The 27,744-nt window shown below is 36.6% G+C and overlaps 1 protein-coding gene across 1 annotated transcript in view; it reads left to right on the top strand.

Annotated features, from left to right (window-relative positions):
* thsd7bb (thrombospondin, type I, domain containing 7Bb) overlaps window positions 1-18,205 on the top strand; it is a 66,679-nt gene extending 48,474 nt beyond the window's left edge. The window contains exons 11-29 of the mRNA XM_059538184.1: window positions 17-149; window positions 1,071-1,174; window positions 2,568-2,759; window positions 2,851-3,159; window positions 4,012-4,190; window positions 5,547-5,552; window positions 5,738-5,892; window positions 6,351-6,504; window positions 9,708-9,846; window positions 9,948-10,063; window positions 10,156-10,270; window positions 11,569-11,714; window positions 13,058-13,232; window positions 13,401-13,574; window positions 13,782-13,877; window positions 14,015-14,097; window positions 15,176-15,368; window positions 17,387-17,474; window positions 17,812-18,205. Of these exons, the coding sequence (XP_059394167.1) occupies window positions 17-149; window positions 1,071-1,174; window positions 2,568-2,759; window positions 2,851-3,159; window positions 4,012-4,190; window positions 5,547-5,552; window positions 5,738-5,892; window positions 6,351-6,504; window positions 9,708-9,846; window positions 9,948-10,063; window positions 10,156-10,270; window positions 11,569-11,714; window positions 13,058-13,232; window positions 13,401-13,574; window positions 13,782-13,877; window positions 14,015-14,097; window positions 15,176-15,368; window positions 17,387-17,474; window positions 17,812-17,890 (2,636 nt within the window). The 3' untranslated portion in view covers window positions 17,891-18,205. The remainder of the gene's footprint in view (window positions 1-16; window positions 150-1,070; window positions 1,175-2,567; window positions 2,760-2,850; window positions 3,160-4,011; window positions 4,191-5,546; window positions 5,553-5,737; window positions 5,893-6,350; window positions 6,505-9,707; window positions 9,847-9,947; window positions 10,064-10,155; window positions 10,271-11,568; window positions 11,715-13,057; window positions 13,233-13,400; window positions 13,575-13,781; window positions 13,878-14,014; window positions 14,098-15,175; window positions 15,369-17,386; window positions 17,475-17,811) is intronic.
* The last annotated feature ends 9,539 nt before the right edge of the window (window positions 18,206-27,744 follow it).

A 27,744-nucleotide genomic window follows, 5' to 3' on the forward strand; every position in this document is an offset into this window, starting at 1 on the left:
TCTTTTTTTTTTCTAGTAAATGCTACTGCGCCAACCCAGTCCCGTCACAGGATCATCATCCAGAGACCTGCTAATGGTGGTCAAGAGTGCCCCGATACTCTTTATGAGGAGAGAGAATGTGATCCACCCCCACTGTGCCCAACTTACAGGTAAAGAGTAAATGATTTCATAATTGAAATGTTTATGATAAATGGCAGAAATGTTGGATGAGCCTGGAAAACCCAACAAGTTAGCTAACAAACAACATATTGTATGCAAAATATACAAACATTTACAACATATACTGTACTATAATGTAAATATTCTTATAATTTAAAAAACTTTTTCTATTTTACTATATTTTAAAATCTGTTTATTCCTGGAATGCCAAACTCAGCATCATTACTCCAGTCTTCAGTGTGACATGAACATAAATTATACTAATATGCCGATGCTCAAGAAACATTTCTTATTAATATCAGTGTTGAAAACAGCTGTGCTGCTTAGTATATTTCCCCTTTTTAAATGTTACTATTTATTTATTTTATTTTATTTTAAATTGTGGTGCATTTTTTCAAGATTCTTTAATGAAATTTAGTAAAAAAAAAATAAAAAATAAAAACATTTATTTGAAATAGGAATATTTTGTTATGCTATAAATGTTATTACTTTCACCTTTGATCAATTTAATAAAACCATACATTTCGATAAATAGTGTACACCAAAGCTACATATGGATCATGATGTAAAAATCTGGTGTAAAAAAAAAATGTAATATCAATAGTTTATAAGGGATTTGTTGTCATGAAAAAAAAATGTTAGGAGAAGCTAGAACATTCTTAAAAATGAGGAAAACCAATTAATATAAAAAATTAAGTTTTTATAAAGTACCCTTTAAAATTTTAAGAGCATTTTTTAAATATTGTCCTTAAAGACAGAAAAATACCTAAATGTAATCAAACATGTGGTGTTAAACATGGTAATGTGTATCACTACTAGATGTGCCAATAAAATACAAAATGTTCATAAGGTATCACTGGATGTAAGCCAGAACTGCAACATGTTTTCTGTGCACTGATGTTTCCTGGCAGATGGCAGATCCACCGCTGGCATCAGTGCATTCTGGTACCTGATTCGGTGAGGCAGGCTGTGGGTGGGCCCGCAGAGGCATGCGGTATTGGCCTAGAGACAAGAGGTAAGTGACAGATTAGGATCTCTGTGTGATTTAAAGTTTTATTAGGAAAGTTCTGCAAAACTGGGGTTACTGTAGGACGATAACTTATCTAAGATATTCAGAGGGACTTCTTGGCTGCCTGAAGGTTTATTTCCTTGCAGTTTTCCCCATACTCTCCCGTCTTATAGAACGTTGTCAGAATGTCATAGAGGACACACAGTGTGGTGTGACATCTCCGTCCCCGGGCCCTTTTTAAAATATCCTGCTGGTGCTTCATGTAAATTTAAAGGTGCTGGCCTATCAACATACAGCAAGGAACGTTTCAAAGTGTGGTTTGCAGCTTATGGGACCAAATTCCGTATGTTTTGGAAAGTGAGAAGAGTATTTCTCAGCACATAAATGATTTCCTCAAGATGTGCACAGTGGGCTTCATTTAGGAAACACGAGCCAAATGATTATCTACAGTATGTAAATTATTTGTAAAATTATTCTTACTTAAATTATTCAGTGGAACAATTTACATAAGATGGTTTTACAAACGTTTTACACTCAATTGTTCTGATCCTCATTGAGAACGAATGAGGCCCAGTATGTTACAGCAGGCTCCAAAATGTATTTTGTACATCTTTAAGTACAGTGGCCTAGTAGTGCACAATTCAACAAAATCTCTGCAACACAACGGAAAAAAGCAACATAATGAAATTAGCACAACACAAAGAAATTGGCACAAACCACAAGGCAATGGATAAAAGTCGCAACACAAAGGAAACAAGTTACAACACAATGGAAACCAGTCGCAACACAACAGAAAAACAAGTCGCAACACAACGGAAACAAGCCGCAACACAACGGAAGCAAGCTGCAACACAAAGAAATTAGAACAACACAAAGAAATTAGCACAAGACAGAATGCAACGTAAACAAGTCGCAACACAAAGGAAACGAGTTGCAACACAACAGAAAGACATGTTTCAACACAACGGAAACAAGCCGCAACAACAGAAGCAAGCCGCAACACAATGGAAACAAGCTGCAACACAAAGAAATTAGAACAACACAAAGAAATTAGCACAAGACACAACGCAACGTGAACAAGTTGCAATACAAAGGAAACAAGCCACAACACAACAGAAACAAGCCGCACCACAAAGGAAACTTGTTGCAACACAAAGGAAACGAGTCGTAACACAACGGAAACAAGTCGCAACAGAACGGAAACAAGTTGCAACACAACAAAATTAATTGTTTCATTGTGTTGTGCACTTCTTGACCATTATATCTAAGGGATAGTTCACCAAAAAATTACAATCTGTCAAGAGTGTCCAAAAATGCTATTCTGCTTAGAGCACTACAACATTTATATTTATATTATATACCATATTTAACATCTTTTCCCTCTCTGTCATGTTTTCAGAGGTAACGTGTGTTGGTGCGGATGATTCTCCAGCAGATATGACAGACTGTGTGAGGTGGGCTGGACTGATGCCCGTCCCGGTGAGGGAATGCCGTGTGCCATGCAGAGATGAATGTAGCTTCACGTCCTGGAGCAGATTCAGCCAGTGTCAAGGCTGTGGAAGTTGGCGCACTCGTTCCCGATCTCTGATAGGTAACATGTTAACCATAAACTATTCTAATTATTAAAATGTTTTCCGAAAGCACACGCACCATCCAAGGTACTTTTGCATTCAATCTCTCAGGTCGCAGTAAGAAGCGCTGGAGATGCCAACAGGAGGAGTCGTTTCCTCTGCTGGAGAAAGAAGCCTGTCCTTGTTCTGAATTTCACACCCAGCCTCAGGGTCCCTGGTCTCCTTGTTTACTCTCACCAGCAAAGAACATTGCTGGCCATCCTTTCATCCAAGGAGTTTCCCAGCAAAGACAAAAGGCAGTCCAGGGCTGGCGAGCTCAGAGGAAGAACAGTGAGTGTGGGCACGGAAAGCGTTTCAGAGCTCTTGCCTGTCTGGATCACATGAGACGATTGGTGGAGCCAGCTCTCTGCAGCAGCCCTGGTGATGCTTTCATTCAAAAATCTAAAATCTATATTTTTTTAACGAAGAATATATATATATATATATATATATATATATATATATATATATATATATATATATATATATATATATATATATATATATATATTAGTTTTGTTAAACTAGAATATATGAATATGAATATAATATATAACTGTAATTTAATATATTAATATAAATATATAAATATAAATACATGTAAACATTTTCAAAATATATACTGTATGTGTGTGTAATTATACATACATAATAAATATACACATCACACACATATATTATGTAGACAAAAACTTTAATTTTGGATGCGATTCATGGCGATTAATCATTTGATAGCAAAAAAAAAGAAATGTGTGTCTAAATTTTTTATGCAAAAAAATAATTATTAAAGGATCTGAATACTTACACTCCTGTGAAAAGACTTTTCATGTTTTTAAAAAAGATTCTTATGGTCATCAAAGCTGTGTCTTTTAGATCAAAAATACAGTTTTTTTTTTTTTTTTTTTTTGTGAAATATTATTACAATTTAAAATAACAGTTTTCTGTTTTAACATATTTTACATTAGAAGTAATTCCTGTGAAGCAAAGCTGAATTTTCTTGTGTTTGATAAATTAAAAGTTAAAAGAACAGAGTTTATTTTAGTGGAGTGAGTCATTTATTTATTTATTTATTCTAAATTAATACTTTTATCCAGCAAGGATGTGTTAAATGAATAAAAAGTGATAGTAAAGACTTATATTGTTAGAAAAGATTTCTATTTTGAATAAGTGCTGTTCTTTTTTACTCGTATATTCCATGTACTGTATCTCTAAGGAAGTGTATGCTGTTAACAGGATTTGAAGAGGAATCATGTCATGTACCCTGTTCTACGGACTGTAAGCTGAGTGAGTGGTCGAATTGGTCTGCCTGCAGCGCCTCCTGTGGTGGGGGTGTAAAAGTTCGCTCTCAGTGGCTACGAGAGAAGCCTTTCAATGGAGGTCGACCCTGCCCAAAACTCAATTACAAAAATCAGGTGAGAATGATTGTTCACTTCAACTTCTACTTCATTGATCTTGTAAGAAATGAAGAAACGAATTAGTCCAAATAAGATTTGAGTTGTTCTGAGAGCTATTATTGATAATAGAACTGTTCGCTCTATTTAATTTAGCCTCAATGAGAATCGCCTGCAGTGAAATTATACATATACACACTTGTATGAATTAATTATATGTGTTCATAAATACATAAGTACTGTATCTTCATCTGTGTTTTGGAGTCACAGAGGACAAGTCAGTGTGTGCAAACCTACTGTATTTATTATTAATTTGGCCTGGCTATGAGGGTCTTCCCCAGGCTTCCCACTTTGAGCTGTTTCCACAATGTTTCTCAACCACATTCTGTTCTAAGACAAGACTGGAGAGGATCAAGACCTCCAGGGACTGAACCTCTTACCCCCCATACGTTGTGCTCTTTTTTCCTTTTATTTCACTCTCTTTATTTTATATTCCATGAGAGCAGGTCAAGAAACATTAAAGTTTCATCGATCTGAGTTGGCAAGCATTTCCTTCAGCTCAGTTTCTCTCATATAAATGAACCACTGAATAGGAAATCTATGGTTGGGACGAATATGTTCTAATAGAAACTAATTGAAAAAATTTTCCTTTTTTCTGTCCCTTTCCCCTATTCTTTTTCCCCTTTATTTCCTTTTTTCTTATTCCATCTTTGTTTCCTTCACATTACTTTTACTTTCCTCTTCCTCTTTCACATTTCTTTCTGCTTTCTTTCTTTTAATTTCCTTTTCCTTCTTTTCCTATTGCTTTCCTTTTCCACTTCCTTTCTGTTTCTTTACTTATTAAATTTCTTTTCTTTTCCTTTCCTGTCCTTTCCTTTTTTCTTTTTATTCCTTATCCATTTGCTTTGTCATTTCTCCTTTCCTTCCCCTTTTTCCTGTTGCATCTTTGTTTTCTTTTCTTCCCCTATTAATTAACATTTTCCAACATTTAACATTTTGTTTCCTTTCCATTTCCATATTTGTTTAATGTCATTTCTTTCCTTGTTCATTTGCTTTGTTTGCTGTATTTCCCCTTTCCACTTCTTACATTTCCCTGTTTCTTTTCATTTTCTTTCTGATGTCATTTTCCTTCACCCTTTTCTTTCTTTTCTTTTCCCCATTAAATAATTTTCTTCCTGCATCCATTCCATTTCCCCTTTTCTTTGCTTTTCCTTTCCGTCTCCCATTTCATTCTTTTAATTTTCTATTTCTGCTTCCTTTTCCTTTCCCCATTCTTTGAATTCCTTTTCATTTCCTCTCTTTTCATTCATTTGATTTACTTTTCCTTATCCCTTTTTTGCTGCTGATCATGATCTGCTGATTTGAATATATACAAAGGCTCAGGTGAGTACACTTGAGAATTATGTTTTTGTGTGTGAATGTGTTTATAATATTTTGTGTATATGTGTCTGCTTGTATAACCATTAGTATTTTTTCCTGTATATTCTTGTATACACAGAGACACACAAAAAACACACTTGTGTGCATGCTGCCATTAATAAAAACATAGCTATCTTGTCTGTGAGCAGGTGTCTGAGGTACTGCCCTGTTACTCTGACTGCAGTCAGTATGTGTGGGAAGTGGAGTCCTGGTCGATGTGTGTGCTAAACCCACCAAACAATCTCACGAACGCTGAACCAACCCAGACTGTGTGCGGAGAGGGCTTCCGGACCGGCAAAATCCGGTGAGCTCATCACAGTGAGCCATTAGATAAACAAATAATGTCAGAAGTCAATGAAAAAGTTTAAAAGAATATCTTTTAAAATGTCCTCATTCTGCCAGAGAACGGCAGCACAATGTTTTACCTCCGTGGTACAATGATAAAACAGATCTTGTGTGCGTCATGCAGTAAAATTGTCTCATAAGTCAGTGTTCAAAACCGAGGAGAGGTCAAAACAGTGCCAAACAGATTCATGGGGTCATAACTCTGTTTCTTAAAGATAAGTGAGGTCGTAACTCTGCCCTTCAGACTAAAGTGAGGTCAGAAAAACCATGGGTGATGTTTTAACTAAACAACAACGCTTTCTGGTTGAGTACTTAACATTTTCTTTGCTTAGGAGGTGCCTAGACATCTGAATTTTAGGCTCGTAATGGTTCAGTTTAAATGATAAAAGATAACATTTGTTTGTCTCTAACCTGAAGCTGCTTGAAAAGGGCAGGAGAAAACCAGGATGAGGTTGTGGATGACTCACTGTGTGACCAGGACGAAAAGCCAATCACAGTCGAGACCTGTCTACTGCCGTGCCCCGCCCACTGTGTGACATCAGAGTGGAGCCAGTGGACCAAATGTACCGTGGTCAGTTTGACTGATGGATGAATGAAGGGAAGCTTGTCATGATGAGATAATTAAAACAAAGCATTTATTGCCTTAGTAAATATATGATATTGCAGTGGATTTACCAAAATGATTCACAAAATCGTCCTCGGGAGAATAGAAAAACCTCATCTTCCTGCTAGATGATAGACTGTTGAGAGTCCCTACAAGAAAGACTTCATTAATGATTAAATAATCTTAATTCATATCTAAAAATGGCCAAAGCTGCATTGATTTTTCTGTAGTAATTATAATCAGCTTATATTAATGGAATGTTTCTTTACAGCTCAAATAACACACTTAATAGAAGTGCTTTACCAAAATAAGTTATGAATTTTATGCTTTTAAATCTTCCAGAATGACTTGTCCCTTAGACTTGTGTTGTAAGTGCATTACTGTAAACACAATGAATGGGAAGTCCTGTGAAGGATATACTGTATATATAAAAAATCCTTACAAAGGTATTTATACCCCTTCATTTTTAAATATTTTGTGTGTGTTGCTGCCTTGCGGTAAACTTCTTTAAATTACATTTTTTCCATATTAATCTACACTCCATATACTGTACAATATTGTCAAAGCAAAAACAGAACTGTCACAACTTTGTAAATTTATAAAAAATAAAAAAAAAACTGAAATAAGTACATTGCATAAGTATTTATACCTAAATGTTAAGCTGAAGCACTCAACCCTTCTTTATTTGATGCGATAAGCATTTCTCATCAGAATTTGACTATTATCTGTGATTCTTCCCCTCAGCTCTTCACCTCTCAAGCTCTGTCAGGTTGGATGGGGTCAGATGCACATTTTCAGGTTTCTCCAGAAATAATCGATTGGGTTCAAGCTCAGGCTCTTGCTGGGCCACCCATGGGCATTCACAGAAATCACTCTTGCTGTGTGCTTAGGGTCATTGTCGTGCTGGAAAGTGAACCTTCTGCTCAGTCTGAGGTTCTGAATGCTCTGGACTGGGTTTTTATTAACCTCTTAAGACCCTGCGGCCTCATATGAGGACATTATATTTTTGTGAATTTCTCTGAGACTGTTCATGCCACAGTTTTAAGTCTGGATGTCCTGTACAGAGCACATTCAGGGCTTTTCAGAGATAAAAAATGATTGGATGTTTCACATGACCACTCCCTCTCCTTGGTCATCAAAATGTCTGAAATTAATTTAGTGACACTCTTATGGAAATATGATAATATTTTGTAGTTATCATTTAAATCTGTCAATTTTTTTAATTATGTGTCATAAATCAACATCTCAGGAAATTTTATGGGGTATCAAATCAAAATATGACATTGATTTCATACATGTCCTCACATGAGGATACCGGGACTAAAAGCATGTTTATTACGCATTTTTGGAGACATAACAAATGAATAGAGAAATAAATTATATTTCAATATTCTATGAAATATTATATATTATTATGAAAATCTTGTCAATTATTACTCCCATTATTACACTTCTTTTTTCATTACATGTTGCCCCAAAAACACATTAATATGCAAATTAGATTTAGTTTGTAGATACATTGTATATAATGAGAAAACCCATTAATGGTAATTTTACACACATTTTGCAGAAAGAAAAATGGTATATTGAACCATTCTTTTATAACAGTTGAGAATCATCTTTATACAAAGTTTGGTTAAAAAAAAAAAAAATCTTGAAAATTAAAAATGTATCGGTGATTTAAAAAATCAATTTATTTTGCATATGCTTCTTCATTCATGTCTTTTCTCTACCGAGGACATAGCATAACTTATGAATGAAATGCATGAATGCAGAGCACAAGGCTGCACTGGGAAATCCCTTGTGCAATGCATGACATGCAATGTGCATCTGTGCTTGCAAAGTGAACGAAACTGCTTTGCAGCACTCACACCAGCCGATAGGGGCTATTCCAGACAGGCTGGAAAGATAAAGGCAGCTAGTTAGAAAAAAAGCCACAGTTCAAAGGATGTTTACATTTTCAAATAAACTGTGAAAATGTGTCAAATTAACTTTTTGTACCAATGGAGTCTACGTGTGTCATAAAGTAAGATAGACCCACTGTACTCGTTTGAGGACATATTTTTCTGCAAAAACTACTTCCTGTACAAAAACAAATTTTAGGTATTATACTTATTAGGTCCCAAATCATATCCCAAATAGCAAGAACAATTATAAAATGCACACCAGGCATACTCTCGGGTCTCAGGAGGCTTTCTCTATATTTGGTGCATTGAGCTTTTCTTCTACTCTGATGAGTCCCTCAGTTCCTGCCGCTGAAAAACAGCCACAGAGCACAAGGCTGCTACCAGCACACTTTACTTTTGGGATGGTACTCTGCAGCTGATGAGCAGAGCTGGTTTCCTTCAAACATGATGCTTGGAGGTTCATCAGACCAGATAATCGTGTTTCTCACAGTCTGAGGGTCCATTAGGTGCTTTCTTGCAAATTCCAAGTGTGTTTTCATGTGTCTTCAGTGAGGAGAGGATAGAGTTTGGCCAAACCATCATAAAGCCCAGATTGGTGGAGTGTTGCACTGATGTTTGTCCTTCTGTAGAATTCTCCATATATGATCATGGAGCTCAACTTGAGTGACCATCAGCTTCTCTGTCACCAGTCTAACCAAAAGTCTTTCTCCATGAATTGTTCTGTTTGGCCAGAAGGCCAGCTCTAATAAGAGTCCTTGTTGATTTAAACTTCTTCCATTAAGGGTAACAGAGACTACATGCTTCTGTGAACCTTCATTGAAGCAAAAATATTTTCTGCTCTCTTCCCCAGATGTGTGTCTTGATGCAGTCCTGTTTCTGAGCTCTACAGGCAGTTTCTATTTTTTTTACCTCAGGGCTTGTTTTTTTTTTTTGATATGCATTATCATCTGTTAAACCTTTTATTAAAACTTGTGTGCCTTTCCAATATGAATTCTCCTGAGCTAAATTTCAACTGTCCCAGAAAAAGGTATGAATACTAATGCAATGGGATCATTTAAGTTTTCTATTTTTTTATAAATTTGCAAAGATGTTGAAAAAAATATTTAAAACAGTTTAACATAAGTCAGCAACATAACAAAATGTGTGTATGTGGAGGGGGTGGGGGGGGGGGGGTTAAGCGGTATGAATACTTTCACATAGCACTGTATTTAAGATTGTGTATTGTTCTATTTGCATGTGTGATTCATGCCTGCGTCCCTCCAGGATTGTAATGAGGGTGATTTGAGATGGAGGAGTAGAAGTGTCTTGAGGTGGCCAGAAGGAGATCATACCTGCCCTGATCTAAACCAGACTCAAGCCTGTATCAATACGACCTGTCTCAAATACTCCTACGTTTATTCAGGTGCTGTTTTAAGCATTTACGCTTGCACAATTGAAAGAGTGTGAAACGTAGTCTCTCCATGTTATGGAGTGAAGTGAATCATGTGTGTATATGTTGTGAAGACTGGAGCAGCTGTCAGCTCAGTGAAAATGCAGTATGCGGCCGTGGGATTAAGACCAGACTCCTGAACTGTGTCCGCAGCGACGGCAAGATGGTGGAACTGAGCATGTGCAAAGAGGTGACTGTTCTTTTCTCACTGGGATTCTTTCTCAACAAGTTATCTAATGAGAATCCAGTTATTTTACTGTTTTCTTCTCTCTTTTTTTGTAGTTGGGTCCTTCACGTGGAAAGCTCTCTGCCCCCTGTGAGGTGGGCTGCCCTGTTAATTGCCTGATTACAGAGTGGTCCACCTGGTCAGAATGTTCACACACCTGTGGAAGCCAAAGTATGATCTCCAGTTGATATAATTATAATGAAAAGACTAAGAATAAACAATTATTTTTGTTATTATTAACATTTTATAGTTCTATAACATTTTTTTAAATAACTTTTTGCTAATTTTTTTTAAACATAATTGGTGCTTTTCTTCTTAAAATTGGACAATAACAAATTACTAATAATAACATGATAAATATTTTATAAAATTATATAACCTTTTCATTTTTTTGATCAAAAACACAAGTGGGCCTTTCCTTTTTAACACTTGCAAACAAACAAAACAAATAATTAAGTAAATATGTTTATTTAAAATTAATAAATATTTACTATTTTTTTATAATTTATATCTGTTCATATTTTGGTGAAAATGTGGTGCTTTTCTTTTCAATACTCTCAAATAAAATGAATAAATAATAATAAACTATAAATATTATGATAACATAAACATTTTTATTATTATTAACATTTTACAACTACATAACATTATATAACATAAAAACTAGTTATATTTTTGAAGAAAACATAAATGGTGATTTTCTTCTTAAAACTGGACCATTAAATAATAATAATAATAATAGTATGATGATAAATATTTTAATTACTTAAAAATAAATTAGAAAACCTTTTTGTTTTATCAAAACCAAAAACCATTTTCAACTCTGACAAACAAACAAACAAACAATAAATATAAAACAAAATTAAAAATTAATAAAGAAATAATATTATTTCTTTTTTTTCATTTTGATGAAAACGTTCTGTTTTCCTTTTTAATACCAGAAAATAAAATTTATAAAAAATAATAATAATTACAAATTTAGTTATTTGATATTAATTAATAAATGTTTAATGTTATTTTATAGTAATATAACTTTCTTTATGAAAACAAGTGATGCTTTCCTTTTCAATACTGGCAAGTAAAATTTTAATTAATAATAATAAATATTTATATTAATATAAATAATAATTATTATTATTTTAGAATAATACAACTTCATTTTTTGATGAAAACATAAGTGGTGTTTACCATTTCAACACTGATGTGTAAAAATGAATCTGGTATTTTCGCAAAGATAGCACACAGCTGTTTACACCCTTGAGAGTTCAGTCACACTTCCTTGGCTGTTTGATTGGGGCTTAATTAAAACCTTTTTATCTGTCTCATTTATCTCAATTCAAGGCTCTGCTGGTCCCACAAGTAAACTCTTCCCAGAGTGCTTATTACATTTCAGCATGCAAACCGTTCTCAAACTGGACTTTAGCATCTGGTCCTATGCGCTTTTGTCTTTTTTTATGTAAACTTTCCAGGTCAGAGGACAAGATCCAGGGTTGTTTTGCAACCTGCCGGTGAAGGAGGTCGTCCCTGTCCATCTCAGCTCTCCCAGACTCGCCCCTGTCCCATCAGGCCGTGCTACAGCTGGATACTGGGAGACTGGAGAGCATGCAGAGTGGAGGTAATATTGATGCTGTACACCTTATTGAGTTCAACTCAAACAACACCCGCTGCTGCAGAGACGTTGTCCTTTACATGCCTAAATGAACAGACTGAAGAAATTCACATAGCTGAAGGCTACTGCTTTCCATTAAACTGTCAAAGGGAATGCATCATGTCAGGGTTTCCCCTGAGCTCATATGAGATAAAATCATCCACACTGTGCCATTATGAACAGCCCTGATAGAGTTCTCTTTCTCAATATCAGATCTTTATGTTGGTGCGGCATCCCAATAAAGTAATGTCAAAACCCTATTCACAAAAGTATCTGTCCCCTACTGATTCATTTCACAACTAAAAGCAAGCCTTACACGGGGGAATTAAGAAATTAAAACATTTAGATAAATAAAAACATGCATTAAACTGATCAAAAGTGACAGTAAAGATTTTATTTCAAAGAAATGTACTTTTGAACTTTCTATTCAGCAAAGAATCCTGACAAAATGTATCATGGTTTCCATAAAAATAAAAAATATTAAGCAGCACAACCATTTTCAGCATTGATAATAATAAGAAAAGTTTGTTGAACAGCTAATCGGCATGATTTCTGAAAGATCATGTGACGCTGAAGACTGAAGAAACTGCTGCTGACAATCCAGCTTTGCATCATAGGATTCAATTATATTTTAAAATATATTCAAATGGAAAATAAAATAAATGTAAATTGTAGTAATATTTTACACCATATGAGCAAATAAATGCAGCTTTACTGAGCAGAAGACTTCTTTCAAAAACGCAAAAAAATCTTATAAAACTATATCGCTTTTATCGTATATAAAAAAGTAAATATTTATCCAAAAAGTATATAATTAACAAAGATTCACTTTTAATTATATATAAAAAATTAATAACTACAAATGAAGTAAAAAATATTTTTGGGGGTGTAAAATATGCAACTGTAAAGTATATAATTACGAAATAAAAAATGAGACAAGGGAGCACACAATCAGAATTCTTTAGCCAATCAGAACAGCAAGCGATCAGAAACACTCTCTAGCTGTGAATCATTTAGCGTGTTGGACACAAGCCCATGCGGAGGCCTCCTCACAGTGTCGAGAGCCAAATATATTACGGTTAAATCTGGAGCAGTTTCTTTCTACCCACCAGATTTACACTCTCTAAATAACAGAATCTAGAGAAATGGCCTGATATATTTCAGCAGTGCACAGAAAATGAATAATACATCTCAACCAAACCAAAAATAGCATGGGAGTCTTGATCTTCTGAACTTCTAATCATGAAGGTGACAGACAGCTGAAATCCTCTTCCACTCTGTCTGTAATCGCCTTCTCTCTCTGTTTGCAGGGGGCCGACTGTGGCGAGGGAGCAAGTCGGAGGGAAGTATCCTGTGTAGTGCACTGGGGTTCTCTTTCAGGTCCTCCTCATCCTGTTCCAGTAGAGGATAAAATGTGTGTGGGAAATTCCCAGAGCAAAGTCAGTCAGATGGAGTTAATGCAGCCTTGCACAATCCCTTGTCCAGGTCTGCATCTCACAAAACATTACACAGTGATTACCTAATAGTAACATTTATCTAAATGAAGGGTTAATTAGTGATAAGGACAGGGTTAATCCCCTTTAATTAATCACATATGTCTTGAGGAGCATTAGGCAACTGCTCATTAGCTGTCATTTCTGTCTCACACGTCAGGAGAATGTCACCTAACTAAATGGTCACCATGGAGTTCATGTCAGCTGCTGTGTTTGGATGGGCGGAGTTTTGAGACGTGGGGTCGACAGGCTCGTTCTAGAGCCGTAGTCACGCAGGTCCCGGAGAACCAGGACACCTGTCCCAGCCAGATGTATGAGACACGACCATGCCGAGGTTTGTGGGAAGCCATACAGGAGAAACACACCAAGCCAAGTTTGAGTTTGATACTGAAAAGGATAGTTTCAAGCTGTTATTTGCCAGGCTGTTATTTCCTTTCTAGCTTTTTGAGAAAAAGCTCCAAGATGGAGAAATGATAGACAGAAAGTGGTTCAGCCATTAAGCCAGAAAAGCACTCTAGTGTGTTTCTGTCTGTTCTTCCAGGAGGAGCGTGTCTTAGTTATGAATGGATGAGCGGTGAATGGAGGCATAACCGTAGACTGGTGTGGTGCCAGCGCTCTGATGGTGTCAATGTCACAGGTGTGCACTATTGCATTAAGAATACTCAAAACTTCATATCTTATTTTATAGCTTTTTTAAGGCATGGAAAGGACTTGGGAAAACATAACATCAAATTTTAATTTTAGCCAAATGTAATCAGTGTTTCTTTACATTAGGAGGCTGCATTGCTCAGAACCAGCCCTCTGCCATACGACAGTGTCACCCTCCCTGCACCAAACCCTTCTCCTTCTGCACACAGGTGACACCCAGAACACAGTCAACACACAAGCTCATTCATTATAGGGTGAATGTCACAAAGAATGTCCAGGTCCAATTTCATCCCAAAACTATAAAAGGACCCTTTTTTTTATTGCATTGTGAAAAATGTATTATGTTATGATAATTAAGTGCATTTTCCTCTCCTTCCTTCCAGTATATTTTTTGTTAATTAAAACTAAAGTGATTAAAAAGCATTGTCATAATTAAAATCAAACAAATACATTTATTAAATGAAATTTATAAATGTATGAAATTCATGAATTACTGAAATATGTTGAAATAAGTACTAAAATTACTAGAACTATAGAAATGTCTGCAAAAAGAAAAATGACAGCACAAAACAAAATTGCTACAGCTTAATAAAATTGGAACATAAAAATAAAAGACAAAGACAGGAACATTCAAATTAATAAATACTATAACAATATAATATAAATAATACTAAAAGAACACTACTTTCCATACTCTAATGTGTATTGACATTTTGATTCTCATTTGGTTAGATGCATTGCTATAATGCATAAATGTAATTCTAACCATTAAAAAAGAAAAAAAAATCTTACATGAATTAGAATATTTCTTTATCGCAATAACAAAAACTGGGATGGTTGTGATATTTATAATAATAATGGTTGCTGTTGTTGTTACTGTTGTTATTTCTAAGTATAAATGTCTAAGGAAATATGAAAGTGAAATATGATAGGGACATGTTCTTGAGAGTCACCCTTTTGATAATACAGCTGCTGTTAAACAATGGTTTTGGAAAATGGTAACATCATCCAGTGCCTCAATTACAATAATGTAACATTTAATATGAAAATGAGCTTTGACAGATGCTGAGAGTTCATAAAGTGTGGTATCATTTGGCATTCTTTTATGGTGAGATGTAAATACCTTCATTATCACATATCACAACTTCATCTCACCCTCTAACGCTAGCAATTAACAACTGTATGTCTCCATATGTGAAACGTAGCACATCTCAGTAACCAGCTGTCACCATGCTGTCCCATCACTCTGATGATGACTCTCATAAACTCTCTCCATCTTTCTGTCAGAATGGAGTCTGTGGCTGTGAGAAGGGCTTCACGGAAGTCATGACCTCTCACGGGTTCCTTGACTACTGTACCAGAATCCCAGAACTGGACCATAAGAAGGCAGATGTAAAGACCACTGCTGGCCGTCTTAGACCAGAGCACGCCTGGAACAAGAACCACATTAAGGACTGGGCGCTGCAGCCTCTTGGTCCAGGTACTACCAACACCCATATGCTCTTCTACAGGGTGCTGCAATGTTTTTTTAGGCCACCTGGAAATTTACATTACCCATCACCCTTTCTATTAGATTTTGGATTGTTGTAGAGAACAAACTCTGTGACCAACAAAAGTCTATTATTATGCATTAGTATGCTCTAGCACACCCTGATTCCCAATAGGATTTTGAAGTAAAAAACTAAACAAAAGAAGACAAACTACACCATGGTTGCATGTTTTCAACCTCACCGCCATTAAAGGGTTAGTTCACCCAAAAATCTAAATTATGTCATTAATAACTCACCCTCATGTCATTCCAAATCCGTAAGACCTCAGTTTATCTTCGGAACACAGTTTAAGATATTTTAGATTTAGTCCAAGAGCTCTCATTCCCTCCATTGAAGCTCTGTGTACAGTATACTGTCCATGTCCAGAAAGGTAAGAAAAACATCATCAAAGTAGTCCATGTGACAGCAGAGGGTCAGTTAGAATTTTTTGAAGCATCGAAAATACATTTTGGTCCAAAAATAGCAAAAACTACGACTTTATTCAACATTGTCTGTTGTGAGATAGTTCAAAACACTGCAATTTAGTGATTTCCGGTTCGCGAACGAATCATTCGATGTAACCAGATCTTTTTGAACCAGTTCACCAAATTGAACTGAATCGTTTGAAACTGTTCGCGTCTCCAATAAGCATTAATCCACAAATGACTTAAGCTGTTAACTTTTTTAATGTGGCTGACACTCCCTCTGAGTTCAAACAAACCAATATCCCGGAGTAATTCATGTACTCAAACAGTACACTGAGTGAACTGCTGTGAAGAGAGAACTGAAGATGAACACCGAGCCGAGCCAGATAACGAACAATAGACTGACTCGTTCACGAGTCAAGAACCGGTTGCATCGGTTTTCGGATCACCAGTACTTCTTTCGGACAGTTCGATTCAATAAACCGGTTGAAGAAAACGGTTCACTGGTTCTTTTGCGCTCGACGTAATGGCGTCATTTGCGATGATTCCCCTTGATTCAAGCCTTCGGTTTACCCGCGCTCATAACATTAGCACAGAATCAGTTCAGAATCAATCACTAAAAGAATCAGTTCAGTTCAGACTCTCTGTGTGTCGGTCTGTTTCACGCTTAATCACACATGCGCAGTATCATCAGCTCCTCGGTTCTCGAATCGGACGCGTCCGACAGAAATGGTTCTTGACTCGAGAACGAGTCAATACAAGACTTTATTTAAAGGGCACCTATAATGCAATATGTAATATAGAATGTGTCCAGAGAATGTGTCTGTAAAGTTTCAACTCAAAATACCCCACACATCATTTAGTTCTAAACTAAACAGTGAAGTACTAAACTAAGTTTTCTTTTACGTCTCATTGTGCTTAAACTGTCCAATACATACAAGTTAATGTAAAAAAAAAGCTGGGAAAGAAATTGCATGTTTATATCAGATCTGTGTGACAGCAGTGTAATATACAGTAAATAAATCAATAAATCACTGACCTCTTGTCTCCTCTGAGGCTGGGAATCATGCTGTCCTCGAATTTTCACCATGGCATTAGAAATGCTACACCATTGTCGCTTGCAAAACAAAATGATGGCGCCGTGGGTGAAAACTTGCATACTAAGGGTTGGTAATATTATAATAAGATCCCCTTTCTACATCACAGGGGGAGCAAAATCTGACGAGCTAGTTTTTTCACATGCTTGCAGACCAAAAACAAATTACTGGGTTGTTCTTTGTCAAGTTTTCTGGGCAGGTAGATGCACCGGGGACCCGATTATAGTATTTAACTGTGAAAAAGTCAGATTTTCATGGTATGTCACCTTTAAAAAACCTTTTTAAAAGTTTTAGCTCTTCAGAAATATGTGATCTTTGCAGCACTCTATTATTCTGTTGTTTGATTGACAACTAGCAGTCAAGAGTCAGTTTTCTCAACCAGAATCAAGTCAGAATGATTTACAAAAGCTGTACTTTGTGAGCATTACTGTTTATTTTGATTGACAGATGGTCGTGTCAATTTGTGGGTATATGGGCTGATGGCGGCCGGGTTTGTCGTGATCCTCCTCCTCATCATTATGTCCTTCCTCCTGTGGTGAGACTGATTTTTACATGGCTGTACTAGTATAATGTTCTTCATATGACATATGACATATCATTCTCTTTCTTCTCACATTATAAAACAATCAGGGTCCTAATCACCGTCCTGTTGGTTTATTTTGCCACAATGACTGCCTGACTGAACATTATATCTAAAATAAACAACTGGCATATGTTTAAAGGCAAAAGAAACTATTAATAATCTCCCTAATTAGTAAATCTCATATATGAAACATATGTTCTGCACTCTAGTGGTGATAGTTTAAACTGCAACAGAATTATGAAGCGATTTTTGTGAGTTTACACATATGCATGTATGTTTTGCCTTTCAGTAAAAACCCTGAGGACAGTCCCAGCAGCAGTCCACAGAAGGCACTGGCTCTGGCGTATGATGGGGATGTGGATATGTGAGCCCACCATGAGCATGCAATGCTGGAACACACTCAAAAAACACGTCTGGCATCCTTCAGACCACAACATAAATGTTAACAGCAGCACACAAGCTGAGTATGACAATGAGCCAGACCAGAGACAGTGCTGACTGGATGTTTAAATAACACAAGACTAAACGTGAGGCTGTCTAGAGAGAGTTGAGGATCTGCACAGAGGAAAATGGCATACAGTCAAAACAGAATGGGGCATCATGTCTACAGTACCTGTGTGTGTGTGTGTGTGTGTGTGTGTGTGTGTGTGTGTGTGTGTGTGTGTGTGTGTGTGTGTGTGTGTGTGTGTGTGTGTGTGTGTGTGTGTGTGTGTGTGTGTGTGTCTGTTTTGTGTGTGTGTGTGTGTGTGTGTGTGTGTGTGTGTGTGTGTTCATTTATGAGGGTGCCCATTATGAGGAAATAGTTATGTTCGTGTTAAAGGAATTGTTCACTCATAAAAGGTTTTTTTCATCCCCTTCTTTCATTCCAGATCTGTAGGACTTTCTATCTTCTGTGAAACACACAAAAAAATAGATTTCTTTTCAATGGCCAGTTGTATAAACTACTTTTATGATGATTTTGTGTCCCTTTTGAAATCCACATTCAGTGTAAATGCATGAAAAATAACCAACAGAACATCCTTGAAAACACTTAATTAAAAATCTTTTATGTTCCACAGAAGGAAGGAAGTCATATAATTTAGAATTTACATAAGACGGAGACAATGATAACAGATTTTATTTATTTATTTATTTATTTTTATTTATTTTTTGGGGGGGTGAACTATGCCTTTAATGATCTCTAAAAAGGGATGGTTTCTGATGCACTACATTAGTGCCATCTTAAGTGCCATATTTATTCATTTATTTATATTTTAAAACATGCATAGCCTTTCAGATAGCCTCCCTATTAGGTGTTAAACAATTATTTTGAAACCCTGTTCAGCTGCATTTAAATGCTTTGTTATCCTTGTGACATGTTCTTTTGTAATGTGTATGCTGTGAATATTTTCTATCTGTGTCTTCAAGTGGTTTATAAATAAATCTGAATCTCAGAGTGGAATCTTATATTTAGATAAGCATTGTTTCATGTGGTAGGACTTTTCACATGCCGTGTTTCAGTCTCTGGTTGTGCTGTTTGAGATTTCTCTCCGTCTTTGCAGTTCTGGAACGGTATTGCTGTCATTTCCGATCAGTATCAGCACACTGAGCCAAATTCTGTGGGCCAAGCCCAGACTGTCCTCTTATGAATTGTAATAAGAATGTGCATTAGTTACAACAGATGAGATTTAATGAGTAAAACGCAGGTGCTACACAGCTGCATTCAGGTGCATGGGCCAGTAGGTGGCAGTAGGATACAACTATAGAAACCCTAACTGTCAGGTTTTTGCTTGATTCTCATAAGCTAATATGTTGCTCTATAAGCATACAACAAGGAATATCAAGGACATCATAAGAGATCATCATAAAGAGTTTTAAGCATTAGTGGCCATGTAATACGCAATTAACTGGACCATATTTGATACAAATATTCAACTTTTGTCATGTGTAATGTGAATAGAGCTGTGTGTGTGAAAGAGTTTGTGTGTGTGTGTGTGTGTGTGTGTGTGTGTGTGTGTGTGTGTGTGTGTGTGTGTGTGTAAACATATAGATTATTTTTTTTAGCCTTTTAAAGTAAATTATTTCAATATATTTATAACATTAATATAATTTAATTATATTAAAATAATTTATTTATTTAGTTTAAACCGCCCTGCAATCTTTTTAGCATCTGCTGGTGTTAAAAAATCTGGATTGTTGGCATAAATGCATGACAGAAAATTCAATCAGTAGATGTGATTGATTTGGAAAGTTGTTTATTGAGCGTGAGGTGTTTGAGTGAGTTTTCTTCACAGCTTACTTTGCATCAGGTCACTGATAAGGTTTTCCAACAGCCCAGATTTCGAAATTGGATTCATTGATTTACGAGAGGAGGAAAACGACTTTTTACTACTCTCAAAGGAAAATATTGTAGGTTATTTGGACCTTGAATTATTTTCTGTCTAGCTAAATTAAGCCAAAGATGATCAAATTACCCATTATAGGCAAATGGGCGGCCCACAGCAGTCTTTTTGCATCAAAATGTATTTTGTCTCTCACAATCTGGTTACTGTTGAAGGACGACATTAATTTTACATGTCCGTTTTTGCAAGACTGGCTCAGATCTTCCAAAGCCTTTTTTGTAGATAAGTGGTTATTTTAGACACAGTTTACTAATTTAATTTAGTTTTCAGTCAAACAGAAGACCTCTCATCTACTCATTCCTCCACTGTCGTACCATCTTCTCCCCTCCCCTCCTTTTCGGTCCTCTATCAGTGAAGAAGTGCATTAGAGAGCTCTCGTTCTCGCTCGTGTCTCAGTGCGCCTTATCAGATGAGATAAGCTTGAGTGCTGAGGTTCTAATAGGGTTCCAGCCCAGCGGGATTCTCCTCACGTGCGCAGAGAACAACAAACACATACATCACTGCACCCCGAGATCAGCTCCACTCCACAACAACAAAGACGCTACCCAAATGAACCACTTTCTTAACCATCAAGATCCCAGTTTACTGAAAGCATCCGAGATTGCCCAGAATTCGGACTTAAAGCGATAAAACAAAACAAATTCTGGCATAAATCACGCACCCTCAAATCATTCCATACCATACCTGACATTTTCATGCCAACACATGTATTTTGACCAAAAATGATGCACTGTCATTAATTCAGCGTGAGCAGCGCTAAGCCATATCACAATTTCTGTTTCATTCTGATTAATATGTCTAGTGCACATGGACTACTTTAATGGTGCTTTGTTGTTTTTCATTAATTCTAGTCCTTATTCAGTTTTACTGTTTGTTTATATATATATATATATAGAATGAATATTGTTTAAAATAAAAATAAAAATTGTGTGCTCCACAGAAGAGCTATATGGGTTAGAAACAACATGAGGATGAGTAAATGACAGAACTATAATTTGTGGATGAATTATTCTTTTAAAATCCAGTCTTATTAAGGTAGAACATTTTAATAATTTGCCAGTGAAACAACTAGTCCCGCCCCCATTCTTAAGCTGTTGGTTAAGTCTGTCTTGCTGTGTTGGACTGGACAGAACACTCAAACATACAATGTCTTAAAGAAGCCACAGAGCTACAGTGAAGAAAAATAATTTTACATCCAAAACATCGACCAGGATTTTCCATAAAGTACATAAAACATAAAGCACAAAAAAGGTATGCCTCAGTAACAACGAGCTTCACCAGACACTTAGAGTGCAGCTCACCTTCCAAGTAAACCATTATAAAACAAACATTAAGTGGAAGGCCAGTCATGAGAGAGATAAAAGAAAGTGGCAGAGCAATGAAAAAGAAGAGTGTTTGCGGAGATAACTCCCGTCTCTTCATTACTCCCTTCTCTCTTTCATTAAAAGCTTTTACCAGCTCCTCTGCCCCCGGCTGAAGAGAAAGTGTAATTGTGCATGGGAAATTAAGTCTGTGGCTTGCGACACTATTTAAAATACTGAGTCCACAAGGGTAAGGAAGATTGCTAGAAAATGACAACCAATCTTGAGGAAGCTATACTCGAAAACTCTGACTTGTCAAGTTACAAGCTCCTCATGACTTATCTGAAGAAGCTTACTAGAAAATGAAAATTCTGCCATTGTTTACTTGTGTTGTTGCATTGCTAGCTTTCTTCCGAGGAATACAAAAGGTGAATTTTCAATAGCATAACAACTATTTTGAATTTACCGAAATTGACTTTAAATGACAGGAAAACATCATAATAGTATCACAAAAGTGGTCCACTCGAACTGTACAGGTGCTGGTCATATAATTAGAATATCATCAAAAAGTTGATTTATTTAACTAATTCCACTCAAAAAGTGAAACTTGTATATTATATTCATTCATTACAGACAGATATATTTCAAATGTTTATTTCTTTTAATTTTGATGATTATAACTGACAAGTAAGGAAAATCCCAAATTCAGTATCTCAGAAAATTATAATATTGTGAAAAGCTTCAATATTGAAGACACCTACCTGGTGCCATACTCTAATCAGTTAATTAACTCAAAACACCTGCAAAGGCTTTTAAATGGTCTCTCAGTCTAGTTCTGTAGGCTACAAAATCATGGGGAAGACTGCTGACTTGACAATTAGCCTTTAGCCGAGCCCCGCCCCCCTTAGTTACTGTTGCTACTTCCGACAAACAAATGGTCAAACACGACCAGCGCGACAGATTGCCATGACGGGAAGAGGTATACCCGTGCGTGTCAGTGACCTTTTTTGGAGTAATACCTCCGCGATATCCTCCAGATCGAGGCAAAAAGGGTTACAGTATGCCGTGGAGGGACAAAAAGCGAAGTCTGAGAAACACCATGACCTGTACCTCAAATGCAACCAGCACAGCCTTGTGTACCAGTCATGCTCTTGCACCGCCGGGAAAGTTCTCTTTCATATGTTATGGTCTATTATTGTCTATTGTGAGTAGCTATTTTTATTATTATCTTGGTGAGTAAAGGTTTTAAAAATGATAACTAAATACTAATTGAGTCTTAAATGCATAATGTAGACATATAGGCTAGCCTATATAGGCTAATGTTGGCATTATTCTTTTATTAAATGTCAGCTGCTATGGCGAAGCAAATTAGGCAGAGTCTTTATCTTAATTAATTTTGTTATTGCCAAATACCCATCTTAATTTAGAATTTATCTTAATTAAAATTTTTAAGAAAGACTCGTTTTTATTGGTGCGTTGGCCTATTTATAGGCTAAATGAGTCTATACCTAGGGCTATTTAGAGTTCTGAGATGTTACAATGTCACAGAGGACTTATTTTATTTCTTTGTTCAAACTTCCAAGTGGCCTATTACGTTAGTCATGTATAAATTATGTTAAAACATGTATAAATGACTCATTCTTGACAAAAGGCAAAAGAGCTGTGTGCGTGCATACATTTGAATAATGTCGGGCTGTAAACAGGTTCAGGCTTTTAAAAAGCTGTCAATCAAAATGTACTTGTCTGGCTCGGGCCGAAATCTGTCGGGCTCAGGTCCTGACGGGCCTGACTTTTAAGGCCCGATTACAGCTCTATTCTAGTGTCCGATTTACAAACGCCGTGGGCGCACCGCTTCACCATCTTGCTTGGAGTCAAAGTTTGTCGGAACTGCCTCACATAGTAACGGTTGCTATGATGTGTGATTGGACAATGGCCGTTTTGGGGGAGGGGCCGGCGAAAGGCTAATTGCCCAAAAGACATCCATTGACACCTTGCACAAGGAGGGCAAGACACAAAGGGTCATTGCAAAAGAGGCTGGCTGTTAACAGAGCTCTGTGTCCAAGCACATTAATAGAGAGGCGAAGGGAAGGAAAAAATGTGGTTAAAAAAAAGTGTACAAGCAATAGGGATAAGCGCAACCTGGAGAGGATTGTGAAACAAAACCCATTCAAAAATGTGGGGGAGATTCACAAAAATGTGGACTGCAGCTGGAGTCAGTGCTTCAAGAACCACTACGCACAGACGTATGCAAGACATGGGTTTCAGCTGTTGCATTCCTTGTGTCAAGACACTCTTGAACAACAGACAGCGTCAGAAACGTCTCGCCTGGGCTAAAGACAAAAAGGACTGGACTGCTGCTGAGTGGTCCAAAGTTATGTTCTCTGATTAAAGTAAATTTTGCATTTCCTTTGGAAATCAGGGTCCCAGAGTCTGGAAGTCCAGTGTAAAGTTTCCACAGTTAGTGATGGTTTGGGGTGCCATGTCATCTGCTGGCGTTGGTCCACTGGGTTTTCTGAGATCCAAGGTCAACGCAGCCGTATACCAGGAAGTTTTAGAGCACTTCATGCTTCCTGCTGCTGACCAACTTTATGGAGATGCAGATTTAATTTTCCAACAGGACTTGGCACCTGCACACAGTGCCAAAGCTACCAGTACCTGGTTTAAGGACCATGGTATCCCTGTTCTTAATTGGCCAGCAAACTCGCCTGACCTTAACCCCATAGAAAATCTATTGGGTATTGTGAAGAGGAAGATGCGACATGCCAGACCCAGCAATGCAGACGAGCTGAAGGATACTATCAGAGCAACCTGGCCACAGACTGATCGACTCCATGCCAGGCCACATAGCTGCAAAATTAAAATAAATAAACATTTGAAATATATTAGTCTGTGTGTAAAGAATGCATATAATATACAAGTTTCACTTTTTGAATGGAATTAGTGAAATAAATCAACTTTTTGATGATATTCTAATTATATGACCAGCACCTGTATATAAGTCTTTTGAAAGTCATATGATAGCTTTATGTTTTTTTTTCCATCATTAGTGGAGAAAGAGGAAGTACATAATCACTTTTTTTTCAGAAGCAGTCTGACTCATAAAGCATGAATAAGAAACCACTTATCTTGATGAGAGATTGCTTTAAAACTGCTGTGTTTTCTCCAATCAAATCTCGCATTTGTTCTCTTGCGGTAATTTTAATCAGTATGGCCAGTTCACAGGCCAACATTTTCCCCTTGGGATCAATAATTGTATTGATGACAGTCCCGATAGAGGCAGTTTAAGCAACCCGTCTCAACAGAGCCACATCGATTTCATTTTCTGCAATCCATTCGAATCAGGTGGCTGCCAAACGTCATTGTGTTTCACCTCGCTCCAGACAGGCATTATCAATCACACACAGAGAATGGCCTGTCCGATCAAGCCAGAGTTATGTGTGGTCAGTCTTTCTCAGGGACATTGTCCCTGGCCTCCACTCTTGAGAGATGAGATTCACTGGGGTGCTTTACACAAATGCCGACAGGTTGCAGTGCAGCTGTTGTGTGCTGGCCATAGGCACAAGTGTTTAATATCTTGATGTCAGACTTAAGCAATGTGATGGTTGTTTTGTGAAAGCTCTACCTGTGTTGATAAGATTTATCTGGAGATAAGGGTATATTCTGACTTGTATCATATACCCCTTAATTATTTTCTATAATATACATATATAGAATTATTCTTATACACACACACACACACACACACACATACATTATATATATATATATATATATATATATATATATATATATACACATACATACACACACACACACACACACACACACAGATGCATCTAAAAAAATATAGAATATTGTGAAAAAGTTAATTACATGTAAAGTAAAACATTTCAAAGGTTTTGTTGTTGTTGTTTTGTTTTAATTTTGATGATTAAAGCTTACAGCTCATGAACGTCTAAAATCCAGTATCTCAAAATATAAGAATATTTACATTTGAGTTTCATTAAATTACCATACCTTCAGTATAAATGCTGGGTAGCTCTTTTTTAAAAACCACATGGGGAAGACTGCTGACTTGGCAGTGGTCCAGAAGACGATCACTGACACCCTCCACAAAGAGGGTAAGCCACAAAGGGTCATTACTGAAAGAGGTGGCTGTTCACAGAGGGCTGTATCAAAGCATATTAAATGCAAATATGATGGGAAGGAAGTAATTAGGTAGGAAAATGTGCACAAGGAAGAGGGATGACTGCAAGCTTGAGTCAGTGCACCATGCTCAGATGTCTTCAGGAAAAGGGCTACCAAGCCACTTCTGAAACAGAAACAATGTCAGAAGCATCTTACCTGAGCTTATAGGAAAAAAAGAACTAGACTGTTGCTCAGTGGTCCAAAGTCCTCTTTTCAGATAAAAGTAAATGTTGCATTTCATTTGGAAATCAAGGTCTGGAGTCTGGAGGAAGACTGTAGAGGCACAGAATCCAAGCTGAATCCAAGTCCAGTGTGAAGTTTCCAAAGTCAGTGATCATTTCAGGAGCCGTGATGTCTGCATGTGTTTGTCCATTGTGTTTTATCAAGTCTAAAGTCAATGCAGTGTCTACCAGGAGATTCTGGAGCACTTTATGTTTTCATCTGGAGACTGCATTATGGCATTATGAAGATGCTGATTTCCTTTCCCAGCGGGACTTTAGCACCTGCCCAGAGTCAAAATTACTTCCAAGTGGTTTGCTGACCATGATATTGCTGTGCTTAATTGGCCAGCCAACATTCCTGACCTGAATCCTTGGGGAATCTGTGTGATATTTTCAAGAGAAGGATGAGAAACAGTCGATCCAACAGTACAGATGAGCTAAAGACTTTAATAGAGCCTCAGCAGTGCCACAGGCTGATTTCTTCCATGCCACACTTCACTACGGGGTCGTGTTGGCGCAGTGGATAAGACACACGTCTTTGGTGTGAGAGACCTGGGTTCGAATCCACAGTGAGACACCAATGTGTCCCTGAGCAAGACACTTAACCCCTAGTTGCTCCAGAGGTGTGTGACCTCTGACATATATAGCAATTGTAAGTCGCTTTGGATAAAAGCGTCAGCTAAATGGATAAATGTAAATGTTCACTGATGCTGGAGTTTGTGATAAAGGAGCCCCGACCATGTATTAAATGCTTGAACTTTTTGAACTTTTAACGTTTAATATCTGGATATTTATCTAACAAAATTGCATGGATTCGCTACAGGGGGGGCTTTATTAACCCCTTTGAGCCGTGTGAGGGACGTTTTATTACAGATGTGCGCACTTTATTTCACGTCTTCTGAACAGTTGACAACAAACATCCACTTACCCCCACTGAAAAGCTTGGAATAACAAGGCCAATTTTAAATATAACTTCGACTGGATTATTCTGATAGAGGAAAGTCACATACACCTAGGATGCTTCGAGGGTGAGTAGAAGATGCACTTAATTTATCTTCCGGAAAACATGCAAGTATCTTCTGTTGCTTCCGAAGGGCAGTACTAAATGGAAAATTAAAATTTAAATTTCAACAAATAAGAAAAATTTGGACTTCTTCATCCTGTTCAAAAGTTTTCATCCTAAATGCATCAGTGAATGTTTTAAACTTTTTTTAAGTTTAATTTTAATTTTAAAATCTTATTAATTTTCTGACATTTTTTTTCATTTTATTTTTCCAAAAATGTTTATATTGTTTAATTAAAATAAAATAGGTTTATTTTTATTTTTTTATTCAGTTCATGCTTATTTTATATGAATTAATTAAAATCTTTTCTATGGTTTTAGTTTTAGTAACAATTATAATTCTGGCTTCAATTCAAATTATTTTCATTTATAGATTTTTTTATCTAATATATATATATATATATATATATAGATATATAATCTTATTTTATTTTTGTGTTATTTTAAGGTAACACTTACAACACTATTTCACACCACAGTACATTTTATTAATTATACCAACACAGTAAAAAAGTAAAAAATAAATAAAGATTAAAACTAGCCTATTTTGCAACATCATCTCATGAATCCATTTTTGTCCATTTCTGTACGAAAACATCTGGACATTACTGTGGTTATAAGCACAAACAAACAAAAATTCCAGACTCCCTAAACTATTTGCAACACATTTTCAACAAAATAAATGATTTATTTCTAGAAAGTATTTACTCTCCTAAATATGATTTTTCATATTTCTCTTATGGTTTTTTTTTTTCTGGTTTGTTTTTTATTTTCAGACTAGTGGACATGATGGAGCTGTCTGCTGGTCCTTATTAATGGACATTCTGCAATATCACAGCCCTAGGCAATAGAGGAAACTCGGATGCACTCTATGCCACGTGAAGTGTTTCACGTATTAAATGCTGGACCTCCTCTTTGTCAATAACACCTGACAATGTGAATGTCAGAGCAACACATGAGAATCCATTAGACACGGCAGCAGTAGCCTGACCTGTGGCATCACATTCAGTCACTGTAGCCTGTACTGTCATTTCTTTTAGGTCTCCAAAGAAATATTCAGAATGGAGT

The sequence above is a fragment of the Carassius carassius genome, chromosome 44 (genome assembly GCF_963082965.1).
Source record: "Carassius carassius chromosome 44, fCarCar2.1, whole genome shotgun sequence".
In the NCBI taxonomy this organism is placed as follows: domain Eukaryota; kingdom Metazoa; phylum Chordata; class Actinopteri; order Cypriniformes; family Cyprinidae; genus Carassius; species Carassius carassius.